We start from the raw sequence: 24,494 nt of genomic DNA on the forward strand, positions 1-24,494 counted from the left end.
TGCTATTGTCTTGAGATATTTTTATTTTTTAGCATGGGAGATGAATAGCTAAAACTATAAACTTATGAATTATGTTAAATATATAAATTGAGTTACACATTATATTATATGATGTATTTGAAATTATAAAATTATCTTAAATGTAAAAATATTTTTGTAACAATACCTAAACTTCCATTTTAGGTTTAACCCCTCTCCCCGGCCACGGGTCATAAAAGAGAAGTGTATAAATCAACCTCAAAAAATGTGTCCAATCCTTACTTATAAAGGCCACAGCATCGACTAGGGTACCTAAGTGTTTCCTTCCCTCTCTACATCATTTAGCTTAAGCCAATGGAGTATGGCAGGCTCGGACCCACGGAGCCTAAAGGCTCCACTACCCCGAACCTGAACAACGAACCCACCTTGAAACCAAAAAAGTCCAAACTCAAGCTTCTGCTGATCCTCGCCGCCATTCTTATGGTGGCGTCCGCCATCTGCGCCGCGCTAGTGGTGACTCTCCGAAACACAGCAACAGCCACAAAACTCCATCGGCGGCATCCCTCACAAGCCATGTCAAGAACCTGCAGCAAGACTTTGTATCCATCTCTTTGTTTGAATTCCCTCATAGATTTCCCTGGCGCACTCGCCGCCTCCGATAAAGACTTCGTTCACATCTCTGTTAACATGACTCTGCAGCGAGTGGGCCGCGCTCTGTATCACGCGTCCGAATTCACTAACATCCCTATGGGTTCTCACGAGAGATCAGCCTACGAAGACTGCCTCGAACTCATGGACGATTCAGTGGACCTCCTCAGGCGTTCACTCCTATCCGTATCCCCTGGCGGGGAAGACACCGCCTCCGTGTCGACTCAGGACATCTTGACCTGGCTCAGCGCCTCGCTGACCAATCATGACACCTGCAATGAAGGATTCGAGGAACTGACAGGAGACGTGAAGAATCAAATGTCAGATCGGTTGCAGGATTTATCCGAACTCGTGAGTAATTCACTCGCGATTTACGCAGCCAATGGCGTTAACGACGATTTCTCCGATATTCCAATACAGAATCGCCGGCGAAGATTACTGGGCATCGAGGAAAGCCACGGGAATTTCCCGGCATGGTTGTCTCGAAAAGATCGAATGCTGTTAAACATGCCAGTGACGGCGATCAATGCCGATATAATCGTATCGAAAGATGGTAGTGGAACGTGCAAGACGATCGCGGAGGCGATCAAGAAGGTGCCGGAGCACGCTACTCGTCGAACTATAGTCTATGTGAGGGCAGGAAAGTAAGTTCACACGTCTATATATATCGAACACCCTTAGAAATTCCATTTTTTATAATTCAACTACTAAAAAACTATTGAGCATGTCTCTACTGTCTCACGAATTTTTATTTATTAGACGGGTCAATCATACCGATATTCACAATAAAAAGTAATATTTTTTCACGGATGACCTAAATAAGAGTTCCGTCTCACAAAATACAACATGTGAACCGTCTCACACAAGTTTTTACCAAAACTATTAATAGTTTTTTTAGTACAAATACTAATATAGACTCATATTTTTTGGTTCTGACTAATAATCATTTAAAAAAGGAAATACATGATTTTTAGACATCTAAAAGGGGCAAGACAAATATTACAAGAGGACCCAAAATACATTTAGTATGGAGAAAGTAGAATATTTATTTCTAGAAAGATTGTTTGCTTTTTAATTACTCGTAACATTTATTAAATTGACTTTAAATAATCATATATATACTTGTTTTATTTAACATTAATTACATTCAATGAGTCATAGTTTCATTATTTAATAATTGACATGTTGACTATTAAGTTTAATTATGATGTAAACACGGAAATGATAAGTTGGAAGATGGTACGTGGTTGTTTTTTAATTTAAAAAAAAAAACCAAACAAACTTTTCTATTAAAAAAATATTTGATTTAAGAAAATTTCATTCAAATATACTCTCATGTTGAAATAATTGTCATTCAATCAGTATTTCCAAATTTTTTTGGGTTTATAATAAAATTTTGAGAAAAGTGTTGGGGGTTTGAATAAATGCCATTATTCGTTGCTTAGGTATGAAGAGGACAACTTGAAAGTGGGGAGGAAGAAGACGAATGTGATGTTTATCGGAGATGGGAAGGGCAAGACGGTCATTGCGGGTGGGAGAAATATATTTGATAACATCACTACATTCCACACCGCTTCTTTCGGTAAATTTCTATTCGCCACCTTTTTTATATTTTTTTCCCACAGTTTTATTATTTATATATATAAATCATTGACCGTTTTAGCCTTTGTTGGAGTCATTATATACACTAGTATACCGATGCACGCATCATACAATATTTTTTATAATTCATTTAATTTATATTTAAGTGAGAATCAAATATAATTATATTACACTGCAATTCTGATAGAAAACAATTTTTGTGAATATGTCTATAATGGAGAGGACAAAAAATGAACATATACCATGCGATCAATTTTAATAAAATAAAATAGATATAGGATGAAATTAGGTATACTGTTATTTAGAAGAGTTTGTGCACTAACTAATTTGACTTAGACAAGAACAAACCCACCAGCGTGAGCCAACCTGTTGTTCCCGCATTTGCAAATATAATCATTTTTTTATTGAAATAACGCGCTTCTGTTCACATGTTTCTGTTCCTTGTTCACTTGANTGTTACATGTTGAGGTAACAATCAAATAATAGATGTATAATTTAGAACATCACGTCTAATTGAAAAAATATGCAATCAACTGATAATGAAATATGTTTGGTTACTTGATGCACGCCTACTTAATAGATTCTCATCCCAAATTGCACTATGCATTTTAAGAGTACGTGAATAGTGACGGGGACCTAAAAATTGATTATTAATATATTAATTTGCATACAGCGGCAACTGGAGCTGGTTTCATTGCGAGGGACATATCATTTGAAAACTGGGCAGGACCGAGCAAGCACCAAGCTGTGGCGCTCCGTGTCGGAGCCGATCACGCGGTGATTTTCCGATGCAACATCATTGGATATCAAGACACCCTATACGTTCACTCCCAGAGGCAATTTTACCGTGAATGCGACATATACGGCACCGTAGACTTTATATTCGGCAATGCCGCAGTCGTTATCCAGAGCTGTACCATTCATGCCCGTAAGCCGATGTCACTTCAAAAGAACACTATCACGGCACAGAATCGCAAGGATCCTAACCAGAACACTGGCATTTCGATCCATGCATGCACACTCGTGGCGGAACCCGATCTTGAGAGAGAAAAGGATGCCTATCCAACATATTTAGGGCGACCCTGGAAGTTATATTCGAGAACGGTGTACATGCTTTCCAACATGGGAGATCACATTCACCCCAGGGGTTGGTTAGAGTGGAATGCAACATTTGCCCTAGACACATTGTACTATGGCGAGTATATGAATTATGGTCCCGGTAGCAAGTTAGGGCAGCGCGTAAAATGGCCCGGTTATCGTGTCATTAAGTCCACGGAGGAGGCCAGCAGGTTCACGGTGGCACGGTTTATTTATGGATCGTCTTGGTTGCCCTCGACCGGGGTAGCGTTCTTGTCAGGTCTCTCAACTTGAATTATTTTACTCATACGCACATGAAGCTTATAAGAAAATGTGTTGAATCAAATCAATTCTTGATTTAGTAGGTAGTACTAAGTCTACGTTTATGTATTTGTTAAAAAATGGAATTTGTAGATGTATTACTAGCTTTAATTTCACGAGTTTTGGACTCGTTGGTAACTTGCTGTAATCATTTGTTTGAAGGGGACTTGATTAATTTGTAATAAAATCGAACTTTAATTTACCCCAAAAATTGGTAAAGGGCAAAGAATTACTCTTCCTTCTTCGGCGGTGGAGTTTAATTGCTTAAAATAAAGGAAATATTCCAATTTTGTCGGTGGCTTTAAAATTCTTAGAACAATTATTAGACTCACGATTGTGAATGCATGATTAAAGGCAAATGATTCATTAATGAAGTTTGACTTTAAATTTTACACCTTATCCAAGCTGGCCTAAAAGTCCAATTCAAACGTCAATATTTCGAAATATTTCTTAAATAGTTCAAACAATACAATTATTATCACGCAGAAGGTAATATAATACTCACACTTATATATGTGCCTCGTAATTTCCAAAGGCAACAAAAGAAACCTTTACACGAAGTTCGATATCAAATTGATCCATGCAACAAGATTTTCGAACACCAAACTTGTTCAACATTTAAAAAGTAATAACAACAATCGATTAAGCATTTACTTGTATTGGTAAAATTTGTACTTCAATTCCAAATCTGGCCTCCACCATTGATGAATTCCGTGGGCTTCATTGAAACTCCTACAAGGGCCGCAATTGATACTCAAATATGCCGAAGGAATCAGATGTACTGCACCACAAACCTTCCCTCTAGCAGCCGAGACGATACTCCCAATAGAATGCTGCGTAGCTATTCTCGCAATTTTTCCTGCCCCGATCGACTCCATCTTCTCCCTGTGCTCGAAATACCCCATATATTCGCTGCAAATTAGATCGTTCGGGTTGATAAACAAGTACGGCACCCAAGACGACAACATGGTAAACTGGTCGTTCTCTCTGGCCTTTTGCCTTCCATTAACAGCCATAGCAAGTCCTGCTGTGAGGACGCTGCTTGCGAACCTCAACCCGAGCCTCAAATTTTCGTTTTTTATCCGGTCGATAGGAGGGGACATGAACGGAGGATTGAAAAGATAAGTTTCTACATGGTCACCATCAGTTCTCGCCATTTCCCTTCCGATGGTGAGCGCAATGGATGCTCCCAACGAATGTCCCGCCAACCAAACGTTCCCTGAGCCGACCCTACCGGCTGCCCCTCGAACTGCTTCGAACCCGCTGTGAAACCTCGTGCTTTTTTCAAGATTATTTAGTACGCAGTGGAGGTTGAGCTTGAAATCTTGGGCTCTGTTGATAGCTTTCTTGATGGTGCCGCGGAAGGCGATTACATAGAGCGGAGGTGGCCTCTGGAATGAAGAATTGAGAGGTATAGGATGGGACGATTTGAACTCGAAAATGGCGCCAAAGTAGGATACGTCGTGATCGTCTACAAGGACTTGGATTAATCTGAAATTGAAGAATTCCCACCATGGTGTCGCGAGGGCGTGAGGGCCTTGCCGGTTGTGGTGCCGGTCGCGTTCGAGCTGGTACACTCCTTGAACCAAGCTTGCAGCAATGGATCTCCTATGGTACGAGTTATTCCTGTTTAAATTTCACCAAAATTATATTGGTGTCAAAGTTACCTTAATGTCAATAACTACTCAATTTTCTCCCATTTCATAAATTATTAAAATAATTCCTTATTTTACATCTATAAATAATAAATAGTCTATTAATGGAACTATGAATTCTTTACATGTATTTATGTTTTAAAAATAAAAAATAAAAAAATTATGAAGAGAAAAGACGAAATTTATTATTTTTTTTTTTTTCGAGTTTGCAAATATTTTTCCAAATGCACATTTCCCGTTTGGCATTGAATGGCGAATGCAACATCAATATTACTTACCAATCAATGGCAGTCAAAAAAGATGGACCGGCTAGATGAAAAATCTCCTTTTCCGATGCCATTACTCCAAATTGTCTTTCCTCCTAAAATGTGCGAGCCAGATTTGTCAGCACATCTCTCTCTATTAGTGGGTGAAATCTATACCTAAGAAAAAAGTCAACTTACTTCCGAGAATGAATTTTAAATTACATTTAAATCGATGTAAAAATAATTAGTTGTACTTGGAACGATAGATTTGAGAATATATAGTTCAAATATTTTGATTTCGAATTTCTTTTTTTTTTTTAATGACAAAATTCAAAAGGATTTCATACTCGCTTTATATCAAGTTATGCAATTTTAACGGTAAAATATGTGGATTTCAGATCTATCCAAATATGCATCATTTGAAATTCATCATTCAAATCCTTTTAAATCAAATTCATCAATTCAAACTAAACATTTCTTAATATGTCAAATTGCTCTAAATGGTCCTAGTTAAACTTATGGAGCTGGAGATCTAGTAATCCTCAACCACTGGAAATCTAAAAGCAAAGTAAAGTACTAGAAATAGATGTAGGATAAGTTCATTCCTAGTGCATGCATTGACTTTAAAATAATTAAAAAAAATCACTCACAAAATCAAATTGAGAACAAGAAAGAAAGAAACATCAAAATCCATGAAGTAGCATTTCATGTTATGAATAAATTTACCTTAAATCTAGAAGATTTCTCCACAAAAAATGAGGGTTTTCTGCTTTCCAACAATTGGTGATTATACAAATGCAGAGAGAAGGCCGAGGAAAGGATCGAGGATATTACAATACAAGTTGGCACGAAAATTGTCAAATGTCAACGGAAACTTAAGTCAATGGGAGGGTGATTTATTTCATATATTTATATTATATATATTGAAATATTCAATTGTTAATTACATTAATATGGCCCATTAATAAATGGCAAAAACTTGTGTGAGACGGTCTCATGGATCGTATTTTGTGAGACGGATCTTTTATTTGGGTCATCCATAAAAAAGTACTACTTTTTATGCTAAGAGTATTACTTTTTATTGTGAATAACGGTAGGGTTGATCCGTCTCACAGATAAAGATTCGTGAGACCGTCTCACAAGAGACATACTCTTAATAAATTGCATTGCGTCTAATAAATGGAGAAATAATTGTTGGGTGAGTTTTTTGGTTACCTATTTCCTAGAGGATCAAGTTGCTATTTTTGCCCACTAATAAATAGATTTTATTTTAAGAAATAATTGTTCAAGATATCTGGATAAAATAAGATAATTGAGCTTAAATATGGTGAATAGGTGATATATTTGGTATTATAGGATATTTTTTGTATAATTACAAAATATATATTACTATGAGAATAATATGAAAGGTTTCATTTTGTGATATAACATAAAAAAAAGTTTAGAATGTTATAATAAATTTTAAATTGGTTTATAGTTTTAAAATGTTTAGCGGACCTTTTTTTACTTTTAATAAACAATAATTTTTTATAAATAAATAATAGTAAATTTATTTTATTCCATTGAAAATTAATTGTAACCAATAATTACACCCATGAAGGATTGCCGTGAATAATAATTATAATAGTAATATTAAAAATTTCGTGAAATCTTAGAGATTACGTAGAAACTCATCAATATATTGTTTGCAAGAGTTTATTTTAAGTGATTTCGACTTTCCAGCCAACGAAATATTGAAAATTATATATAAAAAATGAAAAATACTTAAAATAAACTCTTTCAAATACTCTGTGACAGTACAATTTAGATAATCGCTCGTCATCCTAGCAAGGAAATGTTAACTTCTAGCCCATGNAGATAAAGATTCGTGAGACCGTCTCACAAGAGACATACTCTTAATAAATTGCATTGCGTCTAATAAATGGAGAAATAATTGTTGGGTGAGTTTTTTGGTTACCTATTTCCTAGAGGATCAAGTTGCTATTTTTGCCCACTAATAAATAGATTTTATTTTAAGAAATAATTGTTCAAGATATCTGGATAAAATAAGATAATTGAGCTTAAATATGGTGAATAGGTGATATATTTGGTATTATAGGATATTTTTTGTATAATTACAAAATATATATTACTATGAGAATAATATGAAAGGTTTCATTTTGTGATATAACATAAAAAAAAGTTTAGAATGTTATAATAAATTTTAAATTGGTTTATAGTTTTAAAATGTTTAGCGGACCTTTTTTTACTTTTAATAAACAATAATTTTTTATAAATAAATAATAGTAAATTTATTTTATTCCATTGAAAATTAATTGTAACCAATAATTACACTCATGAAGGATTGCCGTGAATAATAGTTATAATAGTAATATTAAAAATTTCGTGAAATCTTAGAGATTACGTAGAAACTCATCAAGATATTGTTTGCAAGAGTTTATTTTAAGTGATTTCAAATTTCCAGCCAACGAAATATTAAAAATTATATATAAAAAATGAAAAATTCTTAAAATAAACTCTTTCAAATACTATGTGACAGTACAATTTAGATAATCGCTCGTCATCCTTCTTATTTATTTGTAGATAGCAAGGAAATGTTAAGTTCTAGCCCATTAAGGGTTTCCAAGCCCATAAACCAGTAAAACCCATTAAATAATTTTTTTTAANCGATAGCTGACCCGAAAAAAATGATCGGGTTAGGTTGGGATCAGGTTGACCCGAAAATTTAATTTTTTTTATAAATATAATTAATAAATATCGCCTACATTTTTTATATATTGTATGTCTGAAAAAATATTCATTGTATATTTAGATCATAAATATTCATAATTTAATATTTATTTTGAACATTTTTTATTTTTANAAAATATTCATATAGTAGCTAAGGGTGTCAAAATTAGATACGACACTTCAATCCGACATAATTCAACTCAGAAAAAATCAGGTTTGAGTTTGAGATTTTTGGGTTTGGGTCAGATCGAATTGGACTCGATAGCTNAATTTAATATTTATTTTGAACATTTTTTATTTTTAAAATAATTATTTATTTGATTTAGTAAATATACTTTATTTTTCTACAATTAGACTTTCAAATTTAAATCATATATATGAGACATATTTTGTTATTATGTGTTTAAATTAATTTTTTTTGAATTTTATAATGAAAAAAATCAAAATCAGGTTGATTCAGGTTCGGATGGAGAGTTTTCGAGTTGGCTCGGGCTCGGATTCGGATTCGAGTTGAAAATTTTTTGAATACTATTATTGCTCAACTCGACCTAACCCATCCGAATTGAATAGTAGCTTCCGAGGAGAGAAACAAAAACACAATAAATTGAGTAAAACAATTAGGAGTTAATTTCGAGAATTTGAAGTAGTAGAATAAAGGCCTTTTGTGGTCCACTTACATTGAGATTCAGATAATGTCTTTCAGATAGTTTTTCTAAGAGGGAAAAAACATTGATTTTTCTGGTGCATTTGGTTGTTAATTAATTAATGCATAAATGGACCAGATCCATCTACATTTAAATTCACTGACGTTGAATTATACAAAATTATATTTTAAATCGAACTATACATAACACATCATTTTGAATTTTATCAAAAAATCATCCAAACCGCACCGTGATCACCTCTGTGTTCTTGTATTTTTAAACATGGTATATTGCCGTGATTATAATTATGAAATAGATTAAAATAACTGTTGTTTAAAAAGGACTGGAATTCAAAGTGCGATGATATGAATGGAAACTCATAATAATAATAATAATAATAAATAATAAAAACAAGAGTAATTAAGTCTCATGTGAGACGGTCTCACGAATCTTTATCTGTGAAACGGGTCAACCCTACCGATATTCACAATAAAAAGTAATACTCTTAGCATAAAAAGTAATATTTTTTCATGGATGACCCAAATAAGATATCAGTCTCACAAAATACGATCTATGAGATCTTCTCACACAAATTTTTGCCAAAAAAAAAAATGATGCGTTGAATTGAATTGATAATAACTTCTCCTTTGGGTGACTTTGAATATTACCCGATGGACGGTCTTCGTCCTCTCGTTTTGAGAAAATGCCAAGCTGCTTCCAGTAGTTTTTTTAATGTAAAAATACGACCATTACTTGATGGACAGCAATTTGAACAATTAAAAGCTGTAAATGACCATATGCACTAAAGATGGACAGCAATTTGAACAATTAACAAATAATCAACGAGAAAACTAAAAATTAAAAAAATAAAATTTAAATGAATATAACTTATAATAATTTTTAGAATATTAATCTTTTGAATGTAATTATATATTTATACTAGATAATAAATACTTTACCAGAAAGCCAATTTATAAAATGAAAAAGAGCATAAATTAATTATATTGATTTATGTCATATGCTGATTTTTATTATACGTCGTTAATAATATATAATATATGGTTTTAGTTAATTACTTTTTAAACACAATTGGTGTACATAAATTAATTAAATTTAAATAATATTAAATTGATATAGAATGATCATATTTTTAAATAAAAGAATTAATTTATTAATTATCAATTTAGGTTTTGCAATAATTTTTTGTAAAAAAGCGAAGGGTATTAGGTATTTGGCAAAAACTTGTCTGAGGCAGTCTCACGGGTCGTATTTTGTGAGACAGATCTCTTATTTGGGTCATTCATGAAAAAATATTATTTTAATGCTAAGAGTATTACTTTTTATTGTGAATATCAGTAGGGTTGACCTGTCTCACAGATAAAAATTTGTGAGACCGTCTCATAAGAGATCTACTCTAGATATTTTACGACATTAATTAATCATGACAACAGATTCAACAAATCAATTTTTTTTAAGCCATCAATTTTTAAAAAATAAATAAATTAATAAACTTCTAGAAATTTAAAAAAGAATGACATCCATACTTCTGTTTATTAAACACTTTAAATTAGTAGTGATCCATCGCAGGTTTTCTCCTGTGTTTCCAAGTCGAGAATTAAGCTTCAAAGTTCAACCAGCTGCTCCCATGGATACCACAGAAACCATCTTCTTTCTCTTCATTTTTTTATTCGTCGAATATTCATTTGCTCAACTATGTTCAGATTCTTCCTGCCATCTCGGGGAACCCAAGATCCGGTTCCCGTTCCAGCTCCAAAACCTTCAGCCAAAGTCATGCGGCTACCGGGGCTTCAATCTTTCCTGTGACGGATCAGATCAAACAGTTATCGACATACCAAACTCAGGCCAATTCACAGTCCAAGCTATAGACTACCAAACGCAACGCATATGGCTCAACGATCCGGACAGCTGCCTCCCCAAACGCCTCTTTACTTTAAACCTTTCCGCGTCTCCGTTTTCTGGCTATTTCACTCAGAATTTTGCCTTCTTTAATTGCGCGACGTTTGATTACACCAAGTATAAGTTCAACCCTATCGGGTGTTTGAGCGGTCATAATTACACGGTTTTCGCCTCGTCTTCTGTGATTGCTATCTCATTCTTGACATCTAGGTGTAGCCTGATATCTACGGTGTCTGCGCCGGTTCAGTGGACGTTTTCTGAACCAATGGCGACGTCGGATCTCAGTGAAGACATCTTGCTCAGTTGGGACAACCCGCAGTGCGGGTGGTGCGAGTCGAGAGGTGGACGGTGTGGGCTCAAGAGCAACTCCACTACAGTTACTGAATGCAGTCTCGTTTCTCGCCGCGGTAAGTCTTTTATTTAACATTTTTCCTTGAAATAACGTAAACCGCCGATGATTGATACCTAATTTCACACGGAGAATTCTTGTAATAATACTAAAAAAAAACCAAGGTTCTACACAACGTGAAGCGTACGAAGCGCGGATAACGAGATTAACACGGATTAAGTGTGAAAAAATGTTTTTATAATTGTAATTATCTCAAACCAATAAATAGATAAAATAATACATAAATATGATAAATCTAAGTCTGATGCATTAATTCTCATATTTATAAAAACATAAAAATCTTAAAATTACAAAATATTTGTCAAATCATTGTCAGTCACGTTTAATTATAATTAAAATTTAAAAATAAACATCTAAATTATAAATCTAATTTATTATTTTAAAATACAAAAATTTAAAAATAAACAAATGCGATTAATTGTGTTTAAGCATGTTTAATTAAACATCTTAATTATGCTTAATTTTATCTTTAAGTTGACCGTTTTTTTCGCTTTTCTCTAAAGCGATACGTTTTTGTCGAGCTTCAAGTTTAAGCAAGCTTTTTAAAACTGAAAAAAACAACTTCAATTAAAATAATTTAGAATACACCACTTTATTGCATTATTAACCGAGGATAATCATAGGGTGGACTAGGGATAAATTATATGTAAATTTATTTTGGTAATGAATTCAAGTTATAATAAAAACTCTACTCTTTAATTTTTCTAAATAAAACCGGATATTTATTTGATTTACTCGAAATATTCTCTGAAAGTGTTTCCTAAAAAAATAAACCTTCTTGAAACCAAATCAAATAAAAAAATTCCTAAAGTTTTCATCCCTACAACAAAATCGACACGCTAACAAGCCGTTGATTTGGTCAACCATGATTCTAACCCCTACAAACCGGTGTTTTGTTCATCTTATCCACGTCGATAATACTCTCATCTATTCAACACAAGATATGTACGTTGAGTGAATAAATCATAGTCACTCATTCAATATCACATGTATCATGTGTTGAGTGAATGAGGACACAACTACCAAGCCCTGGAACATATATATATATATATCCAATATAATTAATAAATTTATTTCAATTCAGCTTGGTTCGCGTTTGAATAGAAGGATTTGGGTTTGAAAAAATATTGGAGGGAGTGATTTGAAATGTTGAATGAATTTGAAATCTACCATAATGACTTAAAAAAATAATTTTATGAGATTTGAAATTTATTACCAAGTAAATTTGATCAAAAAAACTAATGGAGCTGTTCTTATTTAAAATACAAAATTTAATCGGTTTTTTATTATATCAGCAACATGTATGACTCCTACGCTAATCGTAACATTAAATGACTGATTAATCTAAATTAATATAAAAAGCAGCGTAAATACTATTATATTTGAGATTATATTTTAAGATATATAATTTTTGAAAAATCTTATAATTTGAACGAGTCGAGATAGGAAATGAAAACTTCATTTAATTTAATTAATTAGCCGTATACAGTGGAGATTTGACGAAAAAAGAATCAATTGCGTGCATATCGTATCAATTTTTTTTTTTATATATGAATATTTTTATTTAAAAAATTGAAAATTGTAAATTTAAAATAAAATTTATTTTTAATATTTTTGTAGCTTTTCTCAGAAATTTAATTTTTCATGCACAAAAAAAATAAGGGTAAAAAAAAGTATTTTGGGATTCTTAAAATTACATCAAGACACTTGTATTATGGAAAGTATTATATGTATATTGTTTAGCTCCACCCTTTCCTCATGGAAATTTTTTATCAATAGCTAGATGGAATATTGAGTGATCATCATAAATTAAAAGCTCGATTTCAGTACGTAAAATTGATTTGGGGTTTGAATTGGTTCTGTAAATCAAGAATCAGATGTTCCGGGTGCGATTCGACTCGATTCGACAATGAATTAGTTTAAGGTCAAATATAGCTGTGGGAACCAGAAAGATGTGAACAAAATATTAAAGGGTTAGTAATTTTTTGGAGCCTCGGAACATTTATAGCTAAGCATATGATCAGAACTTATGATCATCGACTCATTTTCCCAGGATTTCCAAGAGGTGCGCGTTACGCAATAATTGCTGGGGCCGGAGTGCCTGCGCTCCTTTTCGTAATGGGATTTCTGTGCTGCATTTGCCGCAAGGTGAAGCGCTTCACCGGGCGGCGCCTACCGATTGTAGACTCCAGCAGCTCTGCCGCTGTAGCGCCACAAACTCTAGTCATCACGGGTGGGCTCGACAGTTCAACCATTGAATCTTACCCCAAAACGATCCTAGGGGAGAGCCGAAGGTTGCCTAAGCCTAACGACAACACTTGCACGATTTGCTTATCCGAGTATAAGCCAAAGGAGACCCTCAGAAGTATTCCGGAATGTCAGCATTGCTTTCATGCAGATTGTGTGGATCAATGGCTGAAGTTAAAAGCTTCTTGCCCCATTTGTAGGAATTCTCCCAAATGCACGTCCGTTGATATTCAAGTTTCTTGAGGATTTTGCCTTGTTTGTTTGTTTTTTTTTTTTTCTCTTTTTTGTAATTTGAAGTATTTGAGAAGAAAATTAAATTTCAAGTCCGTCTAGAATTATGATGCATGTCTAACGTGGAAATGGACAAGATATTTAATAAGCATTAAACTGTACATAGTTTACATCAATAAGAAAAATATATTTTGATGAGTGAGTGCCAAGAAATACAGTAAGAAAATAGTTTCAAGGAACTTTTTTCTTTTCTTTTTCCTTTAATTGAAAATTATATATGTCCTAGGAATAGGAGCTAAAAATAATTTCGAGATTCGAATAAAAAAAACGTGTTCCGGTAACAATGTATTTGGTAATTAAGCGTTTTTTTTTAAAGAAATCTATTTTTCGGGTGGCCAAACTTTCTATACTTACGAAAAGCAGTACATTTTTAGGACCATCCTACATGCCCCTCATTTGATCAAATTCAAAGTCGCATTTTCTCGCCATGACTTTCTAATCTAAATAGACTACGAAACCAACTTACAAAACTATAGTTGCAAGAGGGGTGAAAAATACAAAAGCTATGAGCTTGGAGTACTTAACAGATGCGGAGTGTGGACAACAAAAATTTTCTGATAGGCATATCACACGTATAGTTGTGTTATTTTATCGGCAAATACAAAGTAGAACATCAAACATAATGGTGAAATAAATGCCAAAATGCTTCGCTAATCGATGTGAGGAAAAAACTCAACAAAATCCCTTCTCATTTAAGGAGCTTGAGTATAGCTAATAAGTTGAGAAAGTAGGATCAAAAAAATAAATGAGAAGATGAATTATTTTTTGCCACTCAGGCAATGCTACCATTAACATAGCAAAACCGTCTGATCTAGCCTATTCTCGAGGCCGATGATTCAGCTCTAACTGTCAGCAGATGTAGGTTTTCACAAATGGTAGAAGGAAGATTTGTCAAAGATTAAGCAGCAGTATATTGATTCTGTAGAATGTACTTAACGACTTCGTAAAATGAAACCACAATCCCAACCGACGGACCAGCACGGCCAATACGAGGACCAACTCCAGTAAACAATCCCTTCATCCCTCCATCCCTGTCAAAATTGCAGGTACACTATCAAAAATGGTTTGAAAGAATTGTCACATGTACAACACCTAAAATCTGGAGAGAGAGAATTAAGAATGCTTGTTTTGACCAATTTTAAAGTTTTTAACAAGAACTAATGTGTCATGAAAAAATTCCATGAAATAAAACGGGCCAAGGTGAAGTAATGGTTTTGGTTCTGTAGGAAGAAACCCATTAAAGTACGATCAGGTTTTCTGCCTGTAAATCTTAGAAGCCTTGAGCAATGTTGGGCAGCCGACGAATTATAACCAAGTTTATGGAGAAACCACCAAGTCCAATGAAATAAAATTTCTTGTGCATGCAATTGATTCCCAAGATGAAAATTTCTACTGAAGAACATAAAGGATCATAGTGCATAAAAAATTTGAACGGTCAGTCATTTGTAGACACACCTCCATATCTCCAACAGTGTCTGTCTTGTACTCATCTTCAATGCCCTCATGGGATCCTTCTGCAAAATGCAACATTACATTACTATATTAGTTAGAATACCGCTCATTTTCACATAAAATAAACCATTCACTTTGGTGCACAAACTCCAACATAGTTTTAGATAGCTCAATGTTTAATTCTTTTACTAGGAAAAAACACTAAAATGGTAAATGTCAATTGAAATGTTTAAGTTGCACAAGATGGACAAGTCTATGAATCCATACAGTCTGCTATCAGCTTGACCGCTTGAACTTATACAGGTCCTGGCATCACTTAAAATTAAGATTATTCATCAGTCAGACTAATTTCGCAGTTCAGTCGTGTGACACAAATGGTCCCAAAATCTAAAAAATTAGCAATCAAAAGCATTCATTGGGGCCATTGCAAAAACAAGAACTAATAGAATTTAGGTAGAAACTGGACATACAGCCTGTGCAAGCACTAGTAATTAAGAAGGTCAAACAACCTCAATTTGCCTGCGGGTCTTTGCAACGTCAAGTGGACATGTAGCAGCAGCAGCAAGGCTACCAGCCACAAAACCAGCAGAAAAATTTGCCCCAAGGATACTGGTTGCGTTAGCTTCATCTCCAACAAGACCTAAAAGCCGCCTTCTTACCTGGAACCACATTTTTACACTTAAGGCACGTCGCACAAGATATTTGCACAATTCCATATAAACAAGGAATAAGGAATGAGGTAAAACCAGCTCAAGGGTTGGCCAGCAGATGGCAGAGAAAGGAACATCACGAGCAAGCTGAGCACCAAGGCCCGTCCACAAGACACGGTAGCTTTGCACTGCATAAAAAAATGCAATCTTATAGGTAAATGGTTAAGATATAAAGAACTAATAAAACTTTTCGGTCATTCTGAACAAGGAAATTCATTAACTGACTAAACAAAATTCAACATTTGATTAGATCCATGAATATAGTCTAGAAATGGCCACAGAAGCTTAATCATTCTTTTAAGGATTCGAAGGGACATCAACCAAAAATTACAAACCTACAGTTTCTGGTGGAAATGTGGCACTATCATATAGTAAGTGCAGAAGATCAACTTTCAAATAGATAAAGAAATCGACTTACAGCTGTTTCTAAAGTTGTTTGTGCTCTTGACCCGTGGAATATCGCCAATTAAAGTTTTCAAGACTCCAGGGGGTCTTTTATCGCCATTGACATGCTTAAACGCCTGCACAGTGAGATAACAGTTACACATGTATAAGAAGGTGAAGAATAAGAGAAGAAGAAAATCTGTCCACAACAAATATATCAAGCACCTGCATTCGTGTTTTGGCAAGCTCAATAGGGTAGCAACTTGTGCAAGCTAGTGAACGTGCCATTGAACCAGCCAGCAAAGGCGTGTATGGCTCTAAGATAGGAGCACTCTGTACAGCAAATTCCTCTAACATGTTACGGAAAATGTCATAGCAAGGCAAGTATATGCCAACCTGTTTTGTCAAACATTAAAGTGCATAACTCAGTTTGAAACAGAGGGATTCAATAAAAAAAACAAAGACACGCAGTAACTGATGGTTTTTTCCTATTTAAATTTTTGAGGAAGTTCTTAAATAACTGACAGTGGGCACAGCAAGTGCTAAGCCAGCATTCGTGCCTCTCCAAAGTCTCAAAAATCCTTCCTGTTGAAAATGTGGAAGCAACTACATAAGCCAAAATGCTCAATATTTATCTGCAAAAGATGTGCTCTAGAAACATAACAAGTTTGAATATTGCATCCAGAAGACACAAATTATATCAGTAAAACACACAAATGACATGGAATTCATATACATCACCACATATTTAATTGTAGGATTTAGCAACAAAATACAGTGCAGAAATCATAGTAGCTTCATAATGACATCTGTCTAAAGTTGAATAAAAATTACTAACCTGTCGTATGATTTTGTAAAACACATCGAGTGTCCCTTTGTAATGGAAACAATCAGGTGGGCAAATTGCCACTGTACCATGAACCCCAGCACGCGTGCATGAGGGAGAACACCTTAGATCAGCAAACATCTAGCAAACACGTTGCAGTACATGAATCAAATTTCAATTGCAGAGACAAGAAACCTTTAACCAGCGTGGTAAATCGACCATGGTGAAAACACCATACCAAGTGTTTCAAAAAATATAAAATTTTCTGAAAGCATGTGTACCATAGCTGTAGTAACTAAATATTTATCAATAATATATTGAGTGTGGATTGTGAATATACTATTAATGACAGTGAGAGCAGGAGATCATAGTATATTCAATTTAATAGTTCAATAACAGAATCTAGTTAACATATATTACCCTAGGGCCACAATTTCTGAACCATTAGCAATTAATAAAGGCAAAAAACTCAATTAGTCGTGTATGACAATGGCTAGTGAAGAAACTAATGAACAGGAAAAAATAAAGGAGAACAACAAAATCACACCAACCATTTGGGGTCCGAAAACTGCCATGCGACTTGTAACATTACTCAATGGGTGTGAGTAAGGGACTCCTGCAGCCTGAGCCTGCAATCTCGTCTGCAATGTTCGAAAGTTAAATAATCAGAAAATTATGAATTTTATAATATAAAACTTCACCTGAGTACCAAAAAGACCCAAATGACAAGGGGTGAAAAGAGTAAATTCCAAATCATACTGTTTACACCATATAAAAGTTGCATTAAAAATTTCAAATCAGCAAAAGGAAGATACAACTGCCAACAAATGTAAAGGATCCGAGGTCATAGATAAACTTTTCTCATTAACTATGGGAAAAAAAGTTTCTTCAAAGTTCAAACTCCGAACCAGGCACTGAAATTTACAAGAAATCTCCTTAGCAAGGAATATAAGGGAATTTAAAATGAAACCATCGGACAACTGCAGCCAACAGAAAGCATAAAAGTACAAGCGGAATATCCAAGAATAAACTCAAATATGTGAGATGGAAAACGTAAAAAGCACAACAGGAGCATTGTCGAATATCAGATTTATCAATAGATAAATCTAAATGTTTAAAGATCAAGCAAACAAAAGGAAACAAGTAAAGCATTAATGTACCTTTGCAACATCAAGTGGGTTAACCAAAATGGCTGATAGAAATGCAGCTCCAGCAGCAGAAAATGCTCTCTCACGCAGACCCAACTGGTAATCCAAAACGGTGCTATGGTGCGCCTGCAGCTCTGAAGTCCTGGTAACTTCAGTTCCATCCTCAATCAACATTGAATCAGACATCAAGGATATACCATTATCAACTTCCAGAATTCTGGAGGTCTGCTTGGCCGTGCTCATCCTTGAATCTTTGGGGTGCTGTGATTCTTTGAGCACCCTCTGTAAGGATCACTCCCTTTTTCAAATTAAATTCTAACCATGAATAAAAAATGAGCCGACCTGAAATTCAAAATTCCATAATGTCAAGTTTCCGCACGTGGGTAATAATATTCAGTTTACGCATGAAATAAATAACTCTCGTATAAACTCCGAAGTTGCTTGTTATATTCAAATATCCAACAGGTAAAATCAACACAATAAGAAGATAACAGACAGAATACAATAACTAACAATATCATTAACAAATTAAACGTGAATTACATTTAAAAGAAAAGGAAAAAGAAAATCACGTTTTGAATCACACAAAACTGCACAGAGATACACTTTGGATAATCGATTAATCAAAACATCCAAATTTAATCAAGCAATATGGGCTTTAGTTAGCCGGCTACATTTGGTAGTATAGATATAAGTTCATTTCTAAACAACTGGGACAGGCATAAAAACATTGTTCTAGGCTTTTGCCTCCTCTCATTTCCAAGTAAGGCTGTAAATCTCCGCTCGTCCTCCACCTTCTCCTATGATTTATAGGAGTTTGCACTCACTAGTAGAGTGCGTACCAAGATCCAAAAATAAAACCTAAAACCAAATAAAAATAAAAACCTACGACATAATAACAAATAACGACATTTCAACACCATCTTTGCAAAACTCTCCGAACAAAATACGATTGAACATCAATCCTTCAGAAAAGAAAAGCAACAGAATAAAACAGTACATAGCCTATAAATAAAACGTATAAAATCCGAAACCAAAACACCAAAACAATTAAAATAACGATTAACGACCAAACTAGCCTTCTTACGATTATCAAGTTTGAATCATGTGCCGTTGAGCTTTAAAAGTGAAGAGCTTAGCACTGATTATTTACTCTTTTGGTAGCTTTCTCGTATTTAAGGTAAATTACAGAGTCCCAGCCAAGTTCTCCGTGTGCTTGGGGAAGAAGCAATCGTCGCCACACAGAGAGAATTAATATAAGTCTCTCGATTTTTAGGGTTCCATTGTGGTCCGCTGCCCAAATTAGAATTTTACAAAAAAATGCTCTGACGGAAGCCACTAGTTTTGTATGTTACGATTAATTTTATTATTTTACTAAAATAATATATTAAAATTTTAAATTAATAATATAAATTAGAACATATTTTCTTACTAATTAATATGGAATATATAAATATTGTATTTGAAATTTATAGTATTATTTTTTAAACAGCAAAAAAAAATATTTAAATAAATTTGAAATTCATGGATTTAAAATCCATCGATCCAAATGTAAACTGAATTATGGCATGTGGCTGTAGTTTACACGTGAAGAAATTAAATGTTAAATATTTTGAATTTTTATAAGAAAATAATAAAATAGTGAAATAAGTTGTGAATAATAATCAAAACAACGACAAGAAAAAGAGTGAAATAATTTGATCCGTTGATTCCCATAGAACATTGAAAATCGAAAGAGGGATAAAAGAGTGAAATATATTCAAATAACTATTGTTCCAATTGAATTGTCCAAATTGACATGATGACGTCATTATTTTGCTGAATGGAAAAACGATCAAACCTATTCTTTTTTTTAGTCCGAGTCCAATGTTGCCAAAATTGAAGATTTTTGTAGATTGGTTAAGAAAAAAAAAAGTAACACAAACACGGAGGTTTTAATATTTGAATAGGTTTTTTTGTGAGACTATCTCACGAATCTTTATATGTGAGACGGGTCAATCCTATCGATAATCACAATAAAAAGTAATACTCTTAGCATAAAAAGTAATAATTTTTGTGGATGTCCCAAATAAGAGATCTGTCTCACAAAATAAGACTCATGACACCGTCTCACACAAATTTAGTCTTAATTATTTTTGTCTTATTGTTCGATCAAAATTGTGGTAATACAAGAATTTTATTTCCCACGATCATTTACATTTTTATAATAAAAATATAATAAGTGGGCCGGCATAAAAATCTTGTCACACATCTTTCAAAGCCCATCAGGTCCCATGTCAACTAAATGTTACTTGCCCAAGGTGTCCAAAGCTGGTCGAGGAGTTTTATATCTTCTATCAAATTTTTTTTTTCTGAATGAATGTAATTTACATGTTATTATTTTAATTCGAACGTTTATTTAGTGTGCATCCAAGAGTAACGGTTGAGATTTTCATGTAATAAAAAAAATAAATGTTATTTTTTATTTATCTTATATATTTTATTATATAAAAATTAAAATGGCTTATTCACAACGGTAAACTTACCCCGTAATGCTAACAATATTTGAATAAGAAGGAACCTTGGTATCGCACTTTAGTTTTGACAGCAGTGGAGCTATAAGGGCTTTGATTTTTTTACCGTGGTTCATACACACTCAAATAAAAAAACTCGTGATCGGTTTGTCGGAAAATTTTTTTGGCGTGATCATTTCAACACTTGGTCAATTATTGTTCGGCTCAAGAAAAGAAAACTCTGCATATATAAGTACACACAAAATGCGATATAAACTGAATGAGTGAAATAAATGCATTAACCTGGAACTTACTACTTCTCTGAGCTCGGGCACGAGTTTAGGATCTTTCCTTAAAAGACATGGTAATCTACATCGTTAGCTTGAGTTCGGTAATGCATTGTTGTCGTAGTATTGGCTTGAAATTATTAGAGTTCGGTCATCAAGTATCTGAACTCATCAGGGTGTTCAACCTACTCCTCCTCGGGTATCATTTAACTTGGTTGCCTTCTTAGTTAGTCCCTATTGTGAACCCGACTTCCACCATCATAACATTAACCCAGAAGCACCAACTCTTGGAATCCGGTCACCAAATGTTCGAGTTCAGCCTTTATCCCGACCTAAAGATCATCCGACCTCCTCTTCCTTGGACATCACTTACCTCGGGTAATTCTCGAGCTAGTCTTAGGAACTTAGTCTAGGTTTAGTGGGCTGGGAACTACCCAGGGCATCTCTTATTATTAAGGTTTATATCATTCGAAAGTTGAGCGCAGCAATTAATTGGAACCATGAATAACTGAAGCTCTAGCAATTTTTTAAAGAATAAAGATATCATGGTTTAACAAAAGAGGAATTTGGTATTTAGGGTCTTGTTTTAGATTACACATATTAAGAACTTCAAATTCCTTTTTTTTTTTAATCGCTGCTCTTAAAATATTTTTTGAGATTGTATGCGATAAAAATTATATATATAATCTTAATAATCCAAATCCCTCCAATTATAAAAGTTATCAACGCTAGCTATATATATGTATATAAGAGAGAGAGAGAGAGAGAGAGAGAGAGAGAGAGAGAGAAAGAGAGAGTGTGTGTGTGTGTGTAAATCCCTCCAATTTTTCAAGATACTTCATTAGTTCATTAACTTTAATCAAATACCTCCAATCAGCCCGGGGTGTTCTTTTTAAGGAGGCAAATAATACAAATAACTTCGAAACAAACCTAAACCAATCTTAAACCATATTCCGGGAAAAAAAAAACTCATCTTGAACGGACAATCATATAAAACAAAAGGAGCAATTAAATAATCTTTTAAAAACAACTACAAACAAAACTTACATATTAATAATATTGTCACAGCATCACTCAACGAACATTCTCTCATAAAGCCAATCGATTGGTTATATGTTACAAATGCATCCATAAACTTCATTGTACAGTAATCAAATCCCTTGATTTCAACAATACAAAGGTATATGCTAAAGCATACACCATCTGTCAATTTCTTATGGTAAAAACATCGGCATAATCAAGAAATTATACACATGTATAAAGGCTAATCATATCAACACATTGTTTCCAAAAAAAGATCATATCAGCACTAAAGAAACAGATCAAGAAAGCAAACCTCAGAAGAAAAGGCAATGCCCTCACACAGCATTTCTGTGCTTAATGCTCTTGATAATGCACGTACACAATGGTACCATTTTACCACAATTGTGATAGCTGGAATGGGATTTTTCACCGATGCATATGATCTTTTTTGCATTTCCACCGTCTCGAAACTCTTAGGTCGTTTATACTACTTCGATCCCTCCACAGGGAAGCCTGGAAAGCTTCCTCATTCCATCAATAACTTAGTTATCGGAGTCGCGCTTGTTGGTACGCTAATGGGGCAATTGGTATTTGGGTACTTGGGAGACAAATTAGGCAGGAAAAAGGTTTATGGCATCACTTTAGTTCTTATGTGCATTTGTGCCATCTGTTCTGGTTTATCCTTTGGGCACAATGCGAAAGCTGTGATGGGAACTCTTTGTTTCTTTAGGTTCTGGCTCGGATTTGGGATCGGTGGTGACTACCCTTTATCTGCTACTATCATGTCAGAATATGCTAACAAGAAAACTCGTGGGGCATTCATAGCCGCAGTGTTTGCCATGCAAGGAGTTGGGATCGTTTTTGCTGGACTTGTTGCAATGATCATTTCTAAAATTTTCCTCGACTATTATGGAGCTCGAAATGTTTCTGATTCAAATCTTTTCTCCACAGAACCAGAGGGGGATTATGCATGGCGAATATTGCTAATGCTCGGGGCACTTCCAGCCCTCCTCACCTTCTACTGGAGGATGAAAATGCCTGAAACAGCTCGTTACACGGCCATAATCGAAGGGAACGCAAAGCTAGCAGCTTCAGATATGGGCAGAGTTCTTGATTTTGAAATTGAAGCCGAACCTGAAAAGATAGCCCAATTCAATGCGTCAAACGAGTACTCTTTATTCTCATATGAATTCGTAAGACGCCATGGGAAACATCTAATTGGCACAATGACCACATGGTTTCTGCTAGACATAGCATTTTACAGCCAAAATCTCACACAAAAAGACATATTTCCAACTATTGGTCTTACCAACAAAGCTGAAGACGTTAGTGCGCTCAGAGAAATGTTCGAAACATCGCGTGCAATGTTTGTGATCGCCTTGCTGGGGACTTTTCCAGGATACTGGTTCACCGTAGCTTTTATTGAAAGGATCGGACGTTTTTACATACAGTTGGTAGGCTTCTTCATGATGTCCGTTTTCATGCTTACAATGGCTGTGGAGTATGAGACGCTGAAGATGAAAGAACACAGATGGACCTTCGCAGCGCTTTATGGGCTCACCTTCTTCTTCGCGAACTTTGGCCCTAATAGCACCACCTTTGTCCTCCCGGCGGAGCTTTTCCCGACGAGGGTCAGGTCAGTTGATTCACATTCAAACTTATATCCCCTGTATTCAAATCCTTCCAGAGTTTAATTGTCTATTTTGCACTCGGTTAGGTCCACATGCCATGCATTTAGCGCCGCCTCAGGGAAGGCGGGGGCGATGATCGGCGCCTTTGGGATTCAATATTACACCCAAGATGGAGACGTGCCCAAGATCAGGAAAGCTATGACTCTGTTGGCCGTGACAAATTTATTGGGCTTTTTCTTTACTTTTCTTCTGACAGAAACAAAGGGTAGATCTTTGGAGGAGATTTCCGGTGAAGACGGAGGTGGCATGGAGGGTCAGGTGACTGCAAAATACCCGGTCAGTCGGTCGGAAAGTCGGGAAGATTCGAGGAATTATCTTTAATTCTTATAAGAGCGATCGAACATTGATACGAATATGTAAGATAGAAGCAAATTAGCAAATCCTTCGTTGGATTCAATAAACCATTCTAGCGAGTGTGGTTGCTCATAATCTATACCAATCAATACAGGTATACGAACCTGAAGCCAGGCTCAAGAAACCTTCCCCCAGTCCGTTCCCCCAGTCCGAGACAGCCAAGGGACCCAAAATAAAATTAATAAATTAGTTTTGACTTTGCACAAGCCCAAACACAATTATTTTGAACCGATAAACCCAAATTCCAATTCCAAAACATATACAAACGCTAACCTGATAAACCCCCTTTTCAACACATATACAAAGGTCCATAAAAATTAACATATACAAAAGCGAAGGCCACTTTTAAATAGGTCTGACAA

The 24,494-nt window shown here is 34.7% G+C and overlaps 5 protein-coding genes across 7 annotated transcripts; 3 read left to right on the top strand and 2 right to left on the bottom strand.

Moving 5' to 3' along the window:
* Positions 1-246: 246 nt before the first annotated feature.
* On the top strand, positions 247-3,917 carry LOC140977081 (probable pectinesterase/pectinesterase inhibitor 34). Its single transcript, XM_073441640.1, has 3 exons — positions 247-1,271; positions 2,073-2,209; positions 2,903-3,917. Exons 1-3 carry the CDS (start codon positions 334-336, stop codon positions 3,598-3,600), a joined length of 1,773 nt encoding a protein of 590 aa, XP_073297741.1. The 5' UTR covers positions 247-333; the 3' UTR covers positions 3,601-3,917.
* A 216-nt stretch (positions 3,918-4,133) lies between these two features.
* On the bottom strand, positions 4,134-6,384 carry LOC140977810 (GDSL esterase/lipase At4g10955-like). The gene is made up of 3 exons (XM_073442545.1): positions 6,254-6,384; positions 5,561-5,704; positions 4,134-5,253 (listed from the first exon to the last, which is right to left on the bottom strand). The coding sequence occupies exons 2-3, from the start codon at positions 5,620-5,622 to the stop codon at positions 4,278-4,280; spliced, it is 1,038 nt and encodes a 345-aa protein (XP_073298646.1). The 5' UTR covers positions 5,623-5,704; positions 6,254-6,384; the 3' UTR covers positions 4,134-4,277.
* Positions 6,385-10,451: 4,067 nt separating this feature from the next.
* On the top strand, positions 10,452-13,881 carry LOC140977082 (putative RING-H2 finger protein ATL21A). The gene is made up of 2 exons (XM_073441641.1): positions 10,452-11,225; positions 13,281-13,881. The coding sequence occupies exons 1-2, from the start codon at positions 10,547-10,549 to the stop codon at positions 13,715-13,717; spliced, it is 1,116 nt and encodes a 371-aa protein (XP_073297742.1). The 5' UTR covers positions 10,452-10,546; the 3' UTR covers positions 13,718-13,881.
* Positions 13,882-14,363: 482 nt separating this feature from the next.
* On the bottom strand, positions 14,364-22,421 carry LOC140977084 (mitochondrial carrier protein MTM1-like). 3 transcript variants are annotated; one of them, XM_073441646.1, is made up of 11 exons: positions 22,401-22,421; positions 18,298-18,627; positions 17,689-17,778; positions 17,150-17,278; positions 16,837-16,896; positions 16,537-16,707; positions 16,346-16,448; positions 15,964-16,055; positions 15,727-15,876; positions 15,221-15,279; positions 14,364-14,796 (listed from the first exon to the last, which is right to left on the bottom strand). In XM_073441646.1, exons 2-11 carry the CDS (start codon positions 18,526-18,528, stop codon positions 14,664-14,666), a joined length of 1,218 nt encoding a protein of 405 aa, XP_073297747.1. In that variant the 5' UTR covers positions 18,529-18,627; positions 22,401-22,421; the 3' UTR covers positions 14,364-14,663. The 3 variants fall into 3 exon arrangements, with proteins under 3 accessions (XP_073297747.1, XP_073297745.1, XP_073297746.1); XM_073441644.1 differs by lacking the exon at positions 22,401-22,421 and adding an exon at positions 19,373-19,597; XM_073441645.1 differs by lacking the exon at positions 22,401-22,421 and adding an exon at positions 19,439-19,594.
* On the top strand, positions 21,982-24,264 carry LOC140977085 (low affinity inorganic phosphate transporter 4-like). Its single transcript, XM_073441647.1, has 2 exons — positions 21,982-23,723; positions 23,805-24,264. Exons 1-2 carry the CDS (start codon positions 22,417-22,419, stop codon positions 24,097-24,099), a joined length of 1,602 nt encoding a protein of 533 aa, XP_073297748.1. The 5' UTR covers positions 21,982-22,416; the 3' UTR covers positions 24,100-24,264.
* The last annotated feature ends 230 nt before the right edge of the window (positions 24,265-24,494 follow it).

The sequence above is a fragment of the Primulina huaijiensis genome, chromosome 5, assembly GCF_012295235.1.
Source record: "Primulina huaijiensis isolate GDHJ02 chromosome 5, ASM1229523v2, whole genome shotgun sequence".
Taxonomy (NCBI): Eukaryota; Viridiplantae; Streptophyta; class Magnoliopsida; order Lamiales; family Gesneriaceae; genus Primulina; species Primulina huaijiensis.